Raw genomic sequence first — 14,816 nt, 5'->3', positions numbered from 1 at the left:
GACTGTGTCAGATGATGTCAGAGGTGTCACCAACTGATTTGCATAAACATGGAGAGTGGAGCTTTGTGATGTAATCTCCATCAGTAGGCAGGATAAGTCAACCACGAAGGGAAATATTTCATGATGGACTAAACTTATCAATGTAGGTCGTAGCACGTAGCTCGTAGCACGAGTGTTTTGAGAGGACACAGCCAAAATCAACCAATGAAATTTAGGCTACATCTCAAACACTGAATGGTGGATGAAACAAACAACACAACACATGATAGTGTGCTATGATAGTAGTAGACTGTAAGACACATCGTTTCGCTCTGCCTCTTACCAGCCGGGGTTGACCGATGTGTGAGGGCGCCCTATCACGACGTATCTTACAGGCTATGATAGTAGATAATCAGAAATAAACATTTATAAATTCTAGCAGATGTATAGTTCATTCTTTTTGAGGTTAATAACAGATATTGTTTTCACCATACATTGTGGGTAAATCTACTATCATCAAAATTTAAAACCTATCATCAAGAAAGGTTTTAGATATAAAGTTGCAGTGATATTTACAAAACACGTATTTAAATTTTGATAAATAGGACTGTGAAATAGGCTGATCATATAGTTATCAAACATACAATATTAAATGTGAAAGTCTACTCAACTATGGTAAAACTGTGTGACAAAATGGTCGAACTTTAATAATAATGTGACAAAATAGTTGGACTTGATGTCAAATAAGTGGAATTTACTGAAAAGAATAGCTAGAATTTATCAAACAGAATAGCTAGAATTTATGTGGTAGAATAGCGGGAATTTATGCGACAGAATAGCTAGAATTATTGTAACAGAATAGCTTGAATTTATCCAACAGCATAGCTTGAATTTATCCAACAGAATAGCTTGAAACATCATCAAACCTACAATCTTTTGACATTCTAAATTTCAATCAAAATTCATTCATTCACTCACTCATTCATTCATTCAAAATTAAAAAATAGTGCTCCTATGTCATTTGCAGCCATAGTTTCTGAAACGCTTTGCTTGCTTTTTGGTCAAAGATAAGTAAGAATGACTTGATTTATTGGCACTATTTACCCACAAGCCTCTGTTGTACACTACAATATCATTGTAAAAAGTCACATTCAAGATACGATGCAATCATTCATTTTGTAGCTCATCACATATAAATTCAATTATTTTAAAACTGAATAATTGATTTTCTGATCCAAGGTTTTCATTGCAGGCTGTAGAGCCTATTAATACCCCATTCTTAGGGTATAGTTCTGCTGACGTCAATATAGAAAAATGATGAGCTCAAAGGGTTAATCTGCCCTAGTGTTGAGCCTAATGCATACCATCCAAACCGTGGTAAAAATCACTTCCTTTTAAATTGGTACTATTATGGTAAGTCAAAATGTTATCTTGGACCAAATGGTTAACGCTACCCTTGTTTTTTAAAATCCAATGTTTCGGATTGTGAAGGTCCATATGACAATGGTGTGCCAACAGTGATGTGGTGCCATTAATTGGCAAATGATCTGGAGTGGGGGGAGGTGGTAGGTGGGGTGGGGTAGGGGGAATGAGGGGTGGGGGGGGGGGAATTGTAATACAGTAATCCAACGTATATACATATATAACCCTATTGCATTAAAAGACACAGAAAATGACAAACTAAGATTTTTCCTACAGCTTACAACAACAAAAGAACCCTTGTAACACACAAAAAGCTACCCTTTCCTGCTGCATAACACGTAACATATAAACCCAAATCAATGATTTATTGTAAATACATTTCATATTGAGATTTTGTTCTAATCTTTTCAATATTATTGACAAAAAAAAAAACCTGACCCAAAGATAACATACAAAATATTCAAGGCACTGAAAGATGAATCTAAAGTGAAGTAAATCTGATTGGCTCCTTGTCAACACATACCAAATTTGATTGGCTCCTTTTGAACACATATCAAATCTGATTGGCTCCTTTTGAACACATATCAAATCTGATTGGCTCCTTTTGAACACATATCAAATCTGATTGGCACCTTTTGAACACATACCAAATTTGATTGGCTCCTTTTGAAAACATATCAAATCTGATTGGCTCCTTAAGAACACATACAAAATCTGATTGTCTCCTTTTGAGCACATATCAAATTTGATTGGCTCCTCATCAACATACACCAAATCTCAGACATGCCTTTTCCACAAAGGACAGTGCTGCCATGCATGTTTACACTCCACCCACTTACTCCTAGTAAGTTCATTATTAACTGGTAGATATACACTTGTTACTTTACATAAACACAACCCGGTCTTACAACTTTCGTAAGAACATGTTTGACAAGCTAAGATAGAAAATAAAGTAAAACCATTATTGTGGCATGTTGATGTTAATTTATCAATGGACACTGATATGATTGCACTCACCGTAGGATTTTCAGTCAATTGCAAGACCTGTGCAGCTTTTCATTTGTCTGGATATCCAATTTATATTGTAATAATGCTGTCTTTTTATATAGTGCTTTCCCACACTGTGCTCAATTGAAGCGCTTTACAATTACTAACCTTGGCACGGATCTACAGTGACACAACAGCCCTTTATACTTCCTCAACTCCCAGGGGAGCAAAACAATCCATTGCAGCCTCTATAAGCACACAGGCACTAAAGCATTCACATTGCGACATCTATCCTACCAGGTCCCCAATTATACAGCTGGGTCGACTGCGACACAATCGTGGTTCAAATCTTAACCAAGGACTTTAGTCACTCAGTAACAAATGGCAGCGATGGGGCTTGAACCTGCATCTGCAGATTCAAAGCCAGCCACTTTAACCATTCGCCCATCGTGACTCCATTTACATTTTCAGGAACTTGCGATGTCTTGATTTCATTTACCTACTACACACCACAATTATAGGTTTTATAAATTTGTATCTATGTTAGCTTGTCAAAACTAAAGGTATAATAGTCACATAAGCAGTGTTTTGTTGAGAGTAAGACAGTCTCCTGTCATTTTACAAATTATTTCCCCATCTATTTTATACCATAACATTTACAAAAACAATGCAAATTTTACACAATTTCTGAATATCAGAGACCCGGGGTTCACAAACTCAAGTTAAAACACTGCCTACGGCAAATTAGTAATGTTCATAGTGCAACTGCATTCACTGAAAGCATTGACTCACGGCAGCATAGTTCTTACAGGAACAGACATGTCTGAGAGACATATAAATGCCAAGATTTCTAAATTTGAGCTGAACGTTGTCCAGTTTGACTGGATAATGCAAGACACAACAACAACAAAATCACAGCAACACTAAGTTTTTTTTTATAATTGCACCAGAAAACAAGCTTGATTAACACACTGCAGAGTTGACAGTTCATTCTAAGAATACCCTGCTAAGTATAACATTGGATAACAAGGACATAGAACACACAGACAAAGACTAATAGAATAAGGAGAAGATACAGGGATGTAATGACACTGTTGGCACCAAATAATGGTCACCTTTTACCAGCTACAATATGTATCTGTAAAGTAAAACAAAAATAGAGTCACTCAGCCAGTCAGTCAATGTGCAGGGTTATGCTTACTCTATTATGTTCCTGGAGTTGTAGCCTCTTCACTGTGCAGTTGAGATACATTGTTAGTTCGTTGCACCTGTTGATACAAGGGCTAGGAGGTACGACACCCTAACTGTATCTCAACAGTGCAGTGAACTGGCTATGACCAGCTAACAATGTATCTCAACAGTGCAGTGAACAGGCTATGACAAGCTAACAGTATATCTCAACAGAGCAGTGAACAGGCCATGACCAGCTAACAAAGTATCTTAACAGTGCAGTGAACAGGCTATGACCAGCTAACAATGTATCTCAACAGTGCAGTGAACAGGCTATGACCAGCTAACAATGTATCTAAACACTGTAGTGAACAGGCTTCTGGAACTGTTGCTACTTCCAGGATTCATCGCACATCACCTCTCCATACGGTGTTACATATTCTGTATTCACAGAGGGTTTTGTATGTACTACTCGGGGATGGTTGTCCCCTGACTGTATCCTCAATTTATGAGTACAAATGGTTTCTGTCATCTACATTAGTGTTTGCTCGCTAAAACAACTCACAATCATCTAAGCTGTTAAGGTAACTGTAGACAAAATACAACAGACTCACCTCACTTAGTATAACCCATGATTTGGCATCTGTTAAGACTCGTATCCTCATTTTATCTATTTCTCGCAATGATGTATCAATATTTGCACCGGCTTTACCATCAATGAATTCACCTGTTATATCAAAACATCAAACAGTGATTAGATACGACTACATCAACTTTCTATGTACCAGCACTACCGTCAGTAAATTCTCCCATCTAACAAAGAAAAGTGATTTGAAAGACAACACTATTTTTGGCACTGGATTTATTTTCGCTGAATATGTGCAAAAAAGCTTTTTCCGTGAAAATAAGTCCTGATCACATACTTTAAAATTTGTCCCCGTATTTTTCTATATTCAACTGTTGTGAAAAGTGTCATCAACAGTTGAACTGAATGTGGCTGGCAGACAGAATGAGTTATTTACAGATAGTGCCCACTTTCCCATTGCGCTGCCCACAAAATCCGAGTGTGTCTTACATGTCCTAAATTACCATTCTGTCAAATTTTTCATGGCAAAAATAAATACATGTACAGTAACTTATGTAGATGTATTGATATTCTTTACCAATTTCATATAATCTGAAAAAATTGATGAATTAGATGACTTGATTTGCTTCAGTTACCCTCATAGTTATTTTTATCTATTAATACACTCATTAGGTGACTAAATCGTTCTGAGCACAATATCAAATGATGCAAATGGCAACATAAATTATGGTAAATAGAGCAATTAATGTCTGTTTCATCCTCATGTTACAACAGGATTGTACCAGACTGAACATTAGTAAATCACTTGTTGTATTAAACAAAGGAAATGAGTATCAGATAAATGGTGATATCATACTCATTAAAATATCGGAACTGTTGAAATCTAAATATGAATGATGAATATCGTGTACACAGGAAAGTTTTGAAACATACACAGCACGACGTGTACACAGGAAGTTTTGAAACATACACAGCACAATGTAGACTCAAAATTTACCAACATCACAAAACCCACATTAGGTGTATACCAGGGTAGTTTTGAAACACATACACACTTTTACCAACTTGGTAAAACCCATTGTGAATACAGGCTAGTTCTGAAACACATACCGCACATACTCAGAATGTACTGACTTGGTAAAACCCACCGTTGAATAGAGACTAGTTTTGAAACACACACTTTGTATAACAGTCATGCAGACACAAATTTTTCCAACATGGTAAACCCCATCAGTGACTGATTACATGTTAGTTTTGAAACACATTCTCACAGCACATACACAAACTTACTGAGTTGGTAAACCCATCAGTGACTGATTACAATTGGTTTTGAAACAAATTCATACACTACATACAATGTACACAAAACTCACCAACTTGGTAAAACCCATCTTCAGTTCTTCTGTACGATGCGTTAGTCTTGGAGTGAGTTTCTAACACACCTTCTTGTTTCTGTTCTAGCTGATGCGGTAAAACTTCCACAGTTGTGTTACTAAAAATATCTCCAGGATGCTCTGTATTTCCACTTGTAAATCTGTACCTGGGGTAGAAAACAATGCACATATAAGATAAATAATAACAGAAAACCCCACAAATGGCTACTCAGACCTTTTGAAAACATGTACTAAGGACAACTGTTCCTGAGTACAGAAAGGTATGATATTCACCGTTATTACACCTCAACCTTCTTACACAAGCTGTCGAATCACATGACCTACTTTAAATAGACTATTGTCGGCATGGTGACATTGCCCCCGTGTGCACAGACTATTGCCCGGCACTATTTCCTACTGGACTTATTTTGACCATTGCACATCTATTCTGCACATGATTTCCAGTTTTACGTGCTCGAGATGGCAAACTAACTACAGTAAGTCACACAAGCTTATTTCTTGTAGAAATCTGAATAAATACAATTACTGATTAGCTGTGGGGCACTCGAGCTCCTACAAATAATGCATGCCATGTCGGTATTCGATGGTTAACTGCAAGTACAATTTGGAAATACACCTTGAAAGAGAAACTTTTCTATTGATGACGAATGATGAAGAATGAAGAGTAGCTAAGTGAATGATTGGACGAATGATGAGTGGATGGTGTAATAAAATTAATAACACATGCGCTCATGCAATATCACAATTTAATGCCCGCCCTCGGGCTGGCACTCTTTACCAAAATTTTGATGATGCCATTGCCTTCGGCTTGGGCATAATCAAAGTCTTGGTAAAGAGTGCCAACCCTTGTACAGGCACTAAATTGTGATATTGCCCTCGCTGACATGTGTTATTATTTAATTAAAGGCCAATGTCAGATTTGGATTAAAGACTGGGTGTGAAAAACAGCTTTTAGGATATTAGACAGTCAGTCTGCACTTTGACAGAGTTGCTATTTCTAACCTAGTATGAGCTGCAGAATTATAAGTTTTACACTTTTGCTGTTATTTTGTTCAACAAAATATCGACCTGATCTCAATTACAATCAAGGAAAACACTCAGGGCATCACTGTAAATATTTGAAACAGAGGTCAACAGGATATCAAAATTAACCCATTTTAGAATCCACTATGGCCACCAAATCCAATATGGCCACCAACTCTATGTGGAAAATGAAATATTATCCATTTCAACCAAGCTGATGAACCCCAAAATTTCTTTTAAAAATTTCTAAGGGACCTGAAACAAGCTTTCACATGGGAAATTTTGGAGAATAGAAAAACTTTGATTTTCAAGAAAATTTCTCTCCAAGGTGCAATCTATCCTTAAATTCACACTTTTGCCATGAAGCAGCTACTCTATAACTGTAACATATACCTGTATCGATACATGCACTTACTTGTCTATAATGATTGGCTGGGTAAATTTGATCAGAATCTCATCACCAGCCTTTGGCATAATGCCCCAGAAGAAATCCTGCCCTCTGTAGGACTTTTCTAGTGTATATTTCATGTAAATTTTGATGGTAGTTGACACCTCAGCAGGTGGATTTTCATGACCTCTGTGCAATGGCTGCTTTCCAAAATCTTTATCCTGAAGGGGAACAAAAAAATACACAAAAAAGGCGGTAAATTTGACAAATGTTTAATAGACAATAAAAGGGCATTTTTGGCTTGCCTCCCCTCTGTAATGTATGTTTGTAATATAAACATTTAGTATTTTGATGTGTAGACACTTGGTCGCTCTCTTCATGCCCAAATATGGAGTGTTCTGTAGTAGCATCTAGAGACATCAACAGCTCTTTACACCCCTATTGTAACAGTGGAATGTTCTATGAACTGTTACACCACACTCTTCTTGTGTCTTAATGTGTCATGCGTACCACAGTACTGGTAAATACACAGCTTTGTGATCAATTCTAAATCCATTCTTATTCAAAACCAAAGTTCTCCCGACCAATTCATTTGGAGTATGTGGGCCAATATATGTTACTCGTGACAGACTGAACATTAGACTGTAAGATACGCCGTGTCACTTTGCCCTCAATTAAACATGCAAAATTGATGTTTGTGCCTTGAGAAGGAAAAGTGGGTTTATTGTAGAATAATACTGAACAGTAACATTTCAATATTTATATCAAAATTTTCTGAAAACTGATGATCTGAAGTACCGGTAGTTGGGATGCTGAGTGTACTGGTCACATGATCAAAGAAATATTCAACTAAACATAGCAGTACAACAATAACAAGTCTTCTACATTAAAAGACAAAGCCCCCACACCAATCTTCTGTTAACTGGTGTATAAAATACAGTCCTGCAGATAGCTGTCAATCTACATAGCCCATAACATCAGAGATAACAATGTATAGCTCCACTGGGCTGTGACAGTTTGGGGCTAATGATATAGAATGATTGATACTAAAACATCTGCCAACCTTCAAAACACCGGATATAAATAACAGACTATAGTAGACCATTCAACAGAACTAGCCATGAAGTCAGTGTGGTGGTAGTATGTGCTTGACAACAAAAGTGTTACCAAAACAAAATTTATACAGAAACTTGGCCAATTCCAATCATTTGTTGCACAACAAAAGATGACTTGATTCACATGTCCATGTTTCTCTTTGATAGTTATGAAGTAGATTTCAGTTCTGATTTCACTTTGAACACACTTTGAAAGGTGATTTCTTACCAAAAGGGATGGCTGGATATAACGGGAAAGGTGAAAGGTGAAAGAAAAACATGATATTATTAGCAAAGTAGGTTTCATTTCATCTGTAGAGATTGCATGTCAAAAACGAAATGACACAAGTTATGAACGCTAGAGGGCGCACTACTATGCTGCCTATGTTATGACGTGGATATTTTCCTTGAGTTGGTGCACTGTAACTGGAATCTGTGCTTTCAGATACATGTTTAACATAAACTCTACATTGGTACCAGTACAAGTCAGCCTGATTCACTTAAATGATTAAATATTTCTTTGTTACAGTCAGTGACAACATTTGTGGTTTTAGGACAACTACATCTTGTGAAAACCAGAACTGACAACCCTGCTACATTTTATTGTTAACATAATTACCAAAATTGCATAAACTACACTTATTTCCATGGCCTCTCAGAATTTTACAAACACGTGAAGAAAATCCTTACCACTGATAGCAGACAAACCAAGGCATTCATACATCCATTTATGACATCTGTACTATCTGTACTACACACACACACACACACACACACACACACACACACATGCATGCACAAACACACATACATACATACATACATACATACATACATACATACATACACACACACATACATACATACATACATACATACATACACATGTATAGACATGTACATATGTGCACACACATACAAATGTAACACAAACACATACACATACATAAATGTACATTTGCACACATGTACACACACACACACACACACACACACACACACACACACACACACACACACACACACACACACACACTTTACTAGGCCAATGCCACTGATAAACCTCAATTCAGGTGTGCTAAAAGCTGTATTAAAAGAAATCAGGTATGCCAATTCACGCACTTGCGGTGTTGCTATGGAAATGAAAGCAAAAAGTTAATGAAGTGATGGTGTTATCAACAATCAGAATCAAAGCAACACAGAGTTGTTTTAATGAAAATGCTGACAGCCACAAACAAAATACAACACAAAATGCTAGCTTTGTTAACAAACTATGAGAAAAACCAAAAGAAACACACTGGTGTGAAGTATGGGATGAATTTATCAAGAATCAAACTAAAAAAAATTATCAAACAGTGTAAAAGTGGGAAGAAAGAACCAAAATATGCTAAGATATTAGTAGAAGATAAAAAACAAGGCTTGAAATATTTTTTTATATACTGTTTGTGTTTTAGTTTTCGTCTTACCACGTGACGCCCTCTATTTCCTTTCTGTTGACATAAAAAAATATGTAATATCAATAGAGTCCAAAAATTTCACTTTTTCAAAAAAAAAATTTTGGTAAAGATTTGAAAATATGACAGGCACTTTGGTGCATTACGCTGTAGTGGTGTATTTCTAGATTTTTTCTTCATGGTTTTGTTATCAAATATTTACACTGCTCTTTTTTTATCATAAATGTGCAGCAGCAGGTGGATGTTTGCGACATACAAACTTCTGACCGAAAGTGCTTAACATTTGAGGATTCGTGTAACGATTTACTCTGAAACAGTTGACTTGTTCAATTTTTTTTCAGATTTATGCATTCATTGATATGTTCTGTTTTAGAGGAAATTGTTGCATAAACTCTCAAATGATAGTTTTACATTTTTGACAAAAAAAATGGTGTTTTGAGTCACACAAGTTTCCGTTCAAAAATGTTTTACACTTTGAGGATTCAATACAACAATTTACTCTGAAAATGAAACACATCGAATGATGCATCAAATCAGATTTTGACAGAGCAGACAGTCTAAGCAATCAATATTTTCAGATACCAACGTCTTCAACACTTTACACAATGTTACACTTGTATGTATATGGTGTTGAAACACAGACTTCAAATTGATGCATCATTTGAAGTGTTCTGTTTTTGGAGTTAATAAATGCATAAAACTGTCAAAAGCTAAACACTTTGACCAGAAGTTTGTGTCCCAAACACAAGCATTTATAACATGGAGATTAACATCTGTAAACTTATATTTTGGAAACAGCCACGACACTAGACTTACAAAATGACAAATACTCTTCGACAATATCAAACTTTGCAAATTAGACCAACAATTATTACAATGGCTGAGATGTGAAGTGTTTATTCAGATGAGATAACTGAATCTCAAATCAGGAATTGCATGGCTTCTTATTTGAGTTTCTGATAAGAACTTAGGAGACTTCTTACAAGTACAAGAAGTATTTACATTTAGCAGGTGCAGATTTGGATTTGTCCAAGTATAGTCACTTGTCAAAAAATTCTGATTCACTTTTTTGCATTTAGTTATTGCACTCACAGAGTACATACTTCACTTCAATGTAATCATTTTGGGTTTCAATGGTTTACACTAAAGAGTTACAGGGGAACGCAACTTCTGGAAATACAGGTATTTTCATAAACTTTGGGTTTTGGGGAGTCATTTTCTGATTTCACATCAAATGTTTTGCTCGGTTGCCAGGAAACATCAATTTAAAACTTTTTTTTCACCTCTATTGTTCTTTCACTAATACACCATTGCATCATGGGTCTTAGCAGACATGATTTTTCATTTGATGCACACTGAATATTCATGACTCCTAAGAGCTTACTTCCTTCAGATAAATAATCATGAATATTCAGTGTGCATCTAATGAATATTCATGAATGCTAAGTACCATGATGCCATGGTGTATCACTATCAGTGAAAGAAAAATAGAGATGAAAAAGTTTTGATTTGGCGTTTCTTGGAAACTGAGCAAACATTATGTGATGTGAAATCATAAAATGACTCTCCAGAATCCAAAGTTTATGAAAATACCCTCCCCTTTAATATTGCATATGGACTGTGCTGGTTCACTCAATTCCAAGTTAATGGTGAAAATTATGTTTTAGTTCCTGCCAATATACTTGGACAAACTGGTTAAGTGCACATATAGATGTGAATTGTGAACACTTGGCTTAACAGTTGAAAACTACACATCTAGAAAAAACAACATTAACTTTTAACAAACAAGATATATTTTTTAACATAGTATATGCGCCTCAGAAATACAAGTCATAAACATTTTGCTAATATTTGAAGAAAACTTTGACCAATTCTGAGTTCAAATTAAGAGCAAGAATGAGAAATCACTGAGTGTCACTGTGTATTTCTTTTTTCTGTTTGAAAAAACCCCAAAAATATTCTAAAAATCTATCCATTTTATAATTCAAAATGGCTGCCAAGCACTGTTATAACTGTCTGAGAAAATATTAGATTACCTTGAAAATGAAATTGTGAAGAGCACAAATTTGCAGACCAGGAACAAGTTTTCATATGACAAAGTTTTGGGTGATTCAAGCTAATGTGAATTTTACACAAATGAGTCCCCGAGGCGCATTCTTCTTTTACATTCAGTTATCGCACAATACCAAAAAATCAAGATTGTATTGAGGTATATGGTGTCTGAGAAGTGTTTCACCACAGTGCAGTTACTCACAAAGTGAATTAATTTCTATATACATGTTTGACACCGATAACAGCAAAATGACGCAAAACAATAAAATAAAACAATAAAAAGCTTACAAAGAAATCTTTGTCCTGATTTAGACGGTCAGGATGGGATATTTCCAGCAGCGATAGAAAAATACAACATAAAATAAAAAAGTCTTTATCACTGTAAACAGTAAGATAGTAAGGTACAGCATCTATGCTTGTTAGGTTGCGTGGGAAAATGGTTAATATAACTTGGACAGGTTAGAAATATATGTGTGTGGATAAAATGATTATCTACTATTAAAACCTGAGAGGGAATGATATACATGGGGGGGGGGGAGGGGGGGGGGGAAGTGGGGGTCATGAAATACAGCCATGTTAGCTTTAATGGGTAATCTGGTTCAATAAAAGATAACATTAGGTGGATAGGGCACGGGGAGGGGAGAGATAACATTAGCACTGAGGATGGTGGGGGGGGGGGTAGGGGTAGGATGATTGCATCTGAACTAAGCTGAGATGGCTTTTGTAAATATAACAGCATGATAAGTTGGCTGGGTGTTATAGAGATGCAAGGGGATTAGGAATAAAATTAGGTGATAAAACTCTTGTCTGGTGGAGATATAGAAAATATTACTTCTCAATGAAAAAATAATCCTATCTTATCCTCATGGTGCCAATCAGAAGGTAACGCTAATGCATGATCCTTGGATTGAGTTATTGGCCTTTAAAATTTTGCATAGCTTTGGTTTGGTTCAAAGTACATGTGTTTACAATATGTACAAGACTACCATTACACTGTACAGTTTCATTTTTTTTCAATTCTGTTTGCAATACATCACATATATCCATTTACCATCAAGTCTGAAGCCGGCCACAACAACAACAACAACAACAACAACAACAACAACAACAACAACAACAACAACAACAGCTTACTCTATCTACACAGACTGAACATTAAACAGTTGTAACTTTACAGCTGCAAGCATCACATATAAAGTTTACTGTCAATGTACCAAATTTTTGTAACACAAACTGTACAACATCTCTCACTAGTTAGATCACATTTACTACCCATACTCCAATGGACTTGACCTTGCAACCTTAAAACATGTTTACTATTCATCAGACAATGAAAGACAAGGTTTGCGCTGTGCAAGGAGGACACTTTTATAGAAGCCTCCTAACTGCCCATTGGTCAGTGACAAAACAAGTCGATACAATCAATCTAATGCACAGTGAAACCGGAGAAAACAGCACAATCAAAACTATTTGCTGAAGTCTTTTCCACACATGTACATAATAATAATAATGTTACAGTAGAATTTAAAGAGCACTTGCCCACATTGTTTCACAATAATTATTCCTAGCATAGACCTATAACAGCACAACGACCCTTTAATAATAATCTTTATTTATACTGGATAGTTCTTTAAGTATATAAACACTTGTCTCCCAAGAAGTCCAGTGAGGGCCACCCCTCATGGGTTCAGTGTTAATGCAGGAGGAAACCAGAGTACCCGGGGAAAACCTGTGTTGTTCGGTAGAGTCAAACTGAACGACACTCTTCTTACTTACAGCATGGTAAATTTAATCAAACCCTGAATGGGTTCGAACCCAAACCGCAGTGATAAGAGGCAAGTGGTTTAACCACTCAACCACCAACAAACCTATATTTTTCTTCGACTCCTCATGATGAGGAGCATACAATCCATTCCAGCTGTTCAAAAAACACAGGATTAACACATTCACGTAACAACTTCTATCCTACCAGGTCCCACATTGAAAGGCTTGGATGACTAACAGATTTGGGTACAATCTTGCCAAAGGACTTTAGTCATTCAGAAATCGGCAAGACCAACTGACAACTTGCACATTCCAAGCCACTCTAACCATTTGACAATCATGACTCCATACAGCTATGACAAACAAGGCATGCAAGGACTCAATTTGATTAAAATTCAATGACATGAACTAAGCGTAACTTCTTTATTTAGCTCTTATGTTTATTGTTGTTTGTTCTTTTTTGTGCCAGTGCCAGATCTATCAAGTCATACCCATATAAGTGATGACAAAGGCAAGTATATTATAAAACTTTGTCTCCCTCTTTTGACCACTATTCGTACAGTAGTTTATACACACAGACAATTACACAATAAACACACACACACACACACACACACACACATACACACACACACACACACACACACACACACACACACACACACACACACACACACAGGGAAGTCATCAAAAGCTCATGATGATTATCGTATATCTGGTATATGCAGCTATCTGAAGTAATAAAAAGGTTGAAAATAGAGAAATCCTTTCCAAAATGCGATACCACACAGAAGAATTCTACACACCAAGCCCTTCAATTCACAGATTTACACATAACTACACAAACAGATCACTGTACGGTAAATCAAAAACACAACAAACATCTGCTTGTCGTCAATGGTTGGTTTTTCTATCTTCATGTTTTCTGTTAACATTCTGTCATTTTCCCATCAAAATAATAACCCCCCCACCCCACCACCACCACCACCACCACCCACCAGTAGCAATAAAGAAACACTTACCTTAAGTTTCTGAACTTTGCCTGGTAAAGAGGAATGCATACCAATATGTTGAAATAGTGACGGTTTATATCGTATTCTCAGATTACTTTTCTCTCTTGCACAATGTTTCTATAAAAACAACAACACGACAGCACTTGGGATATCATGACAGGAGCCCATGTTGCGGGAATGCCAGCATTGCATACTCCAGGTATTTGCACTCATGTTTGCAGCCATACATTCACTACTAACATAATGAGTGGAAGTGCAGCAAAAAATGCCGCAAGCATGAGTGCAAGTACATTGAGTTCACATACTGGCACTATTGTGTCTTTGGGGTTCTGTTATTATAGCAAAGGAAATATATGTTTATCAAAAACAGGGCCCTACCTTGATACTGTAATCAGACTATAATTAAGCTAATGTCCATTCAATAGATTATCACTGTTGTATCATCATCTTGTGACAATAGTTTCAGTTAGTGTCCGACGTCCATCTTAGT

General features: G+C 36.3%; 1 protein-coding gene across 1 annotated transcript in view; it reads right to left on the bottom strand.

Moving 5' to 3' along the window:
• Nucleotides 1-732: 732 nt before the first annotated feature.
• Nucleotides 733-14,816, bottom strand: part of LOC144438777 (alpha-1,3-mannosyl-glycoprotein 4-beta-N-acetylglucosaminyltransferase A-like) — a 60,717-nt gene continuing 46,633 nt past the window's right edge. The window contains exons 10-14 of the mRNA XM_078127943.1: nt 14,336-14,443; nt 6,977-7,170; nt 5,518-5,684; nt 4,173-4,285; nt 733-3,526 (exon numbers count right to left, since the gene is read on the bottom strand). Of these exons, the coding sequence (XP_077984069.1) occupies nt 3,500-3,526; nt 4,173-4,285; nt 5,518-5,684; nt 6,977-7,170; nt 14,336-14,443 (609 nt within the window). The 3' untranslated portion in view covers nt 733-3,499. The remainder of the gene's footprint in view (nt 3,527-4,172; nt 4,286-5,517; nt 5,685-6,976; nt 7,171-14,335; nt 14,444-14,816) is intronic.

The sequence above is a fragment of the Glandiceps talaboti genome, chromosome 8 (genome assembly GCF_964340395.1).
Source record: "Glandiceps talaboti chromosome 8, keGlaTala1.1, whole genome shotgun sequence".
Taxonomy (NCBI): domain Eukaryota; kingdom Metazoa; phylum Hemichordata; class Enteropneusta; family Spengelidae; genus Glandiceps; species Glandiceps talaboti.
The sequence above is the reverse complement of the archived record's forward strand: the minus strand, read 5'-3'. Positions and strand labels throughout refer to the sequence as shown.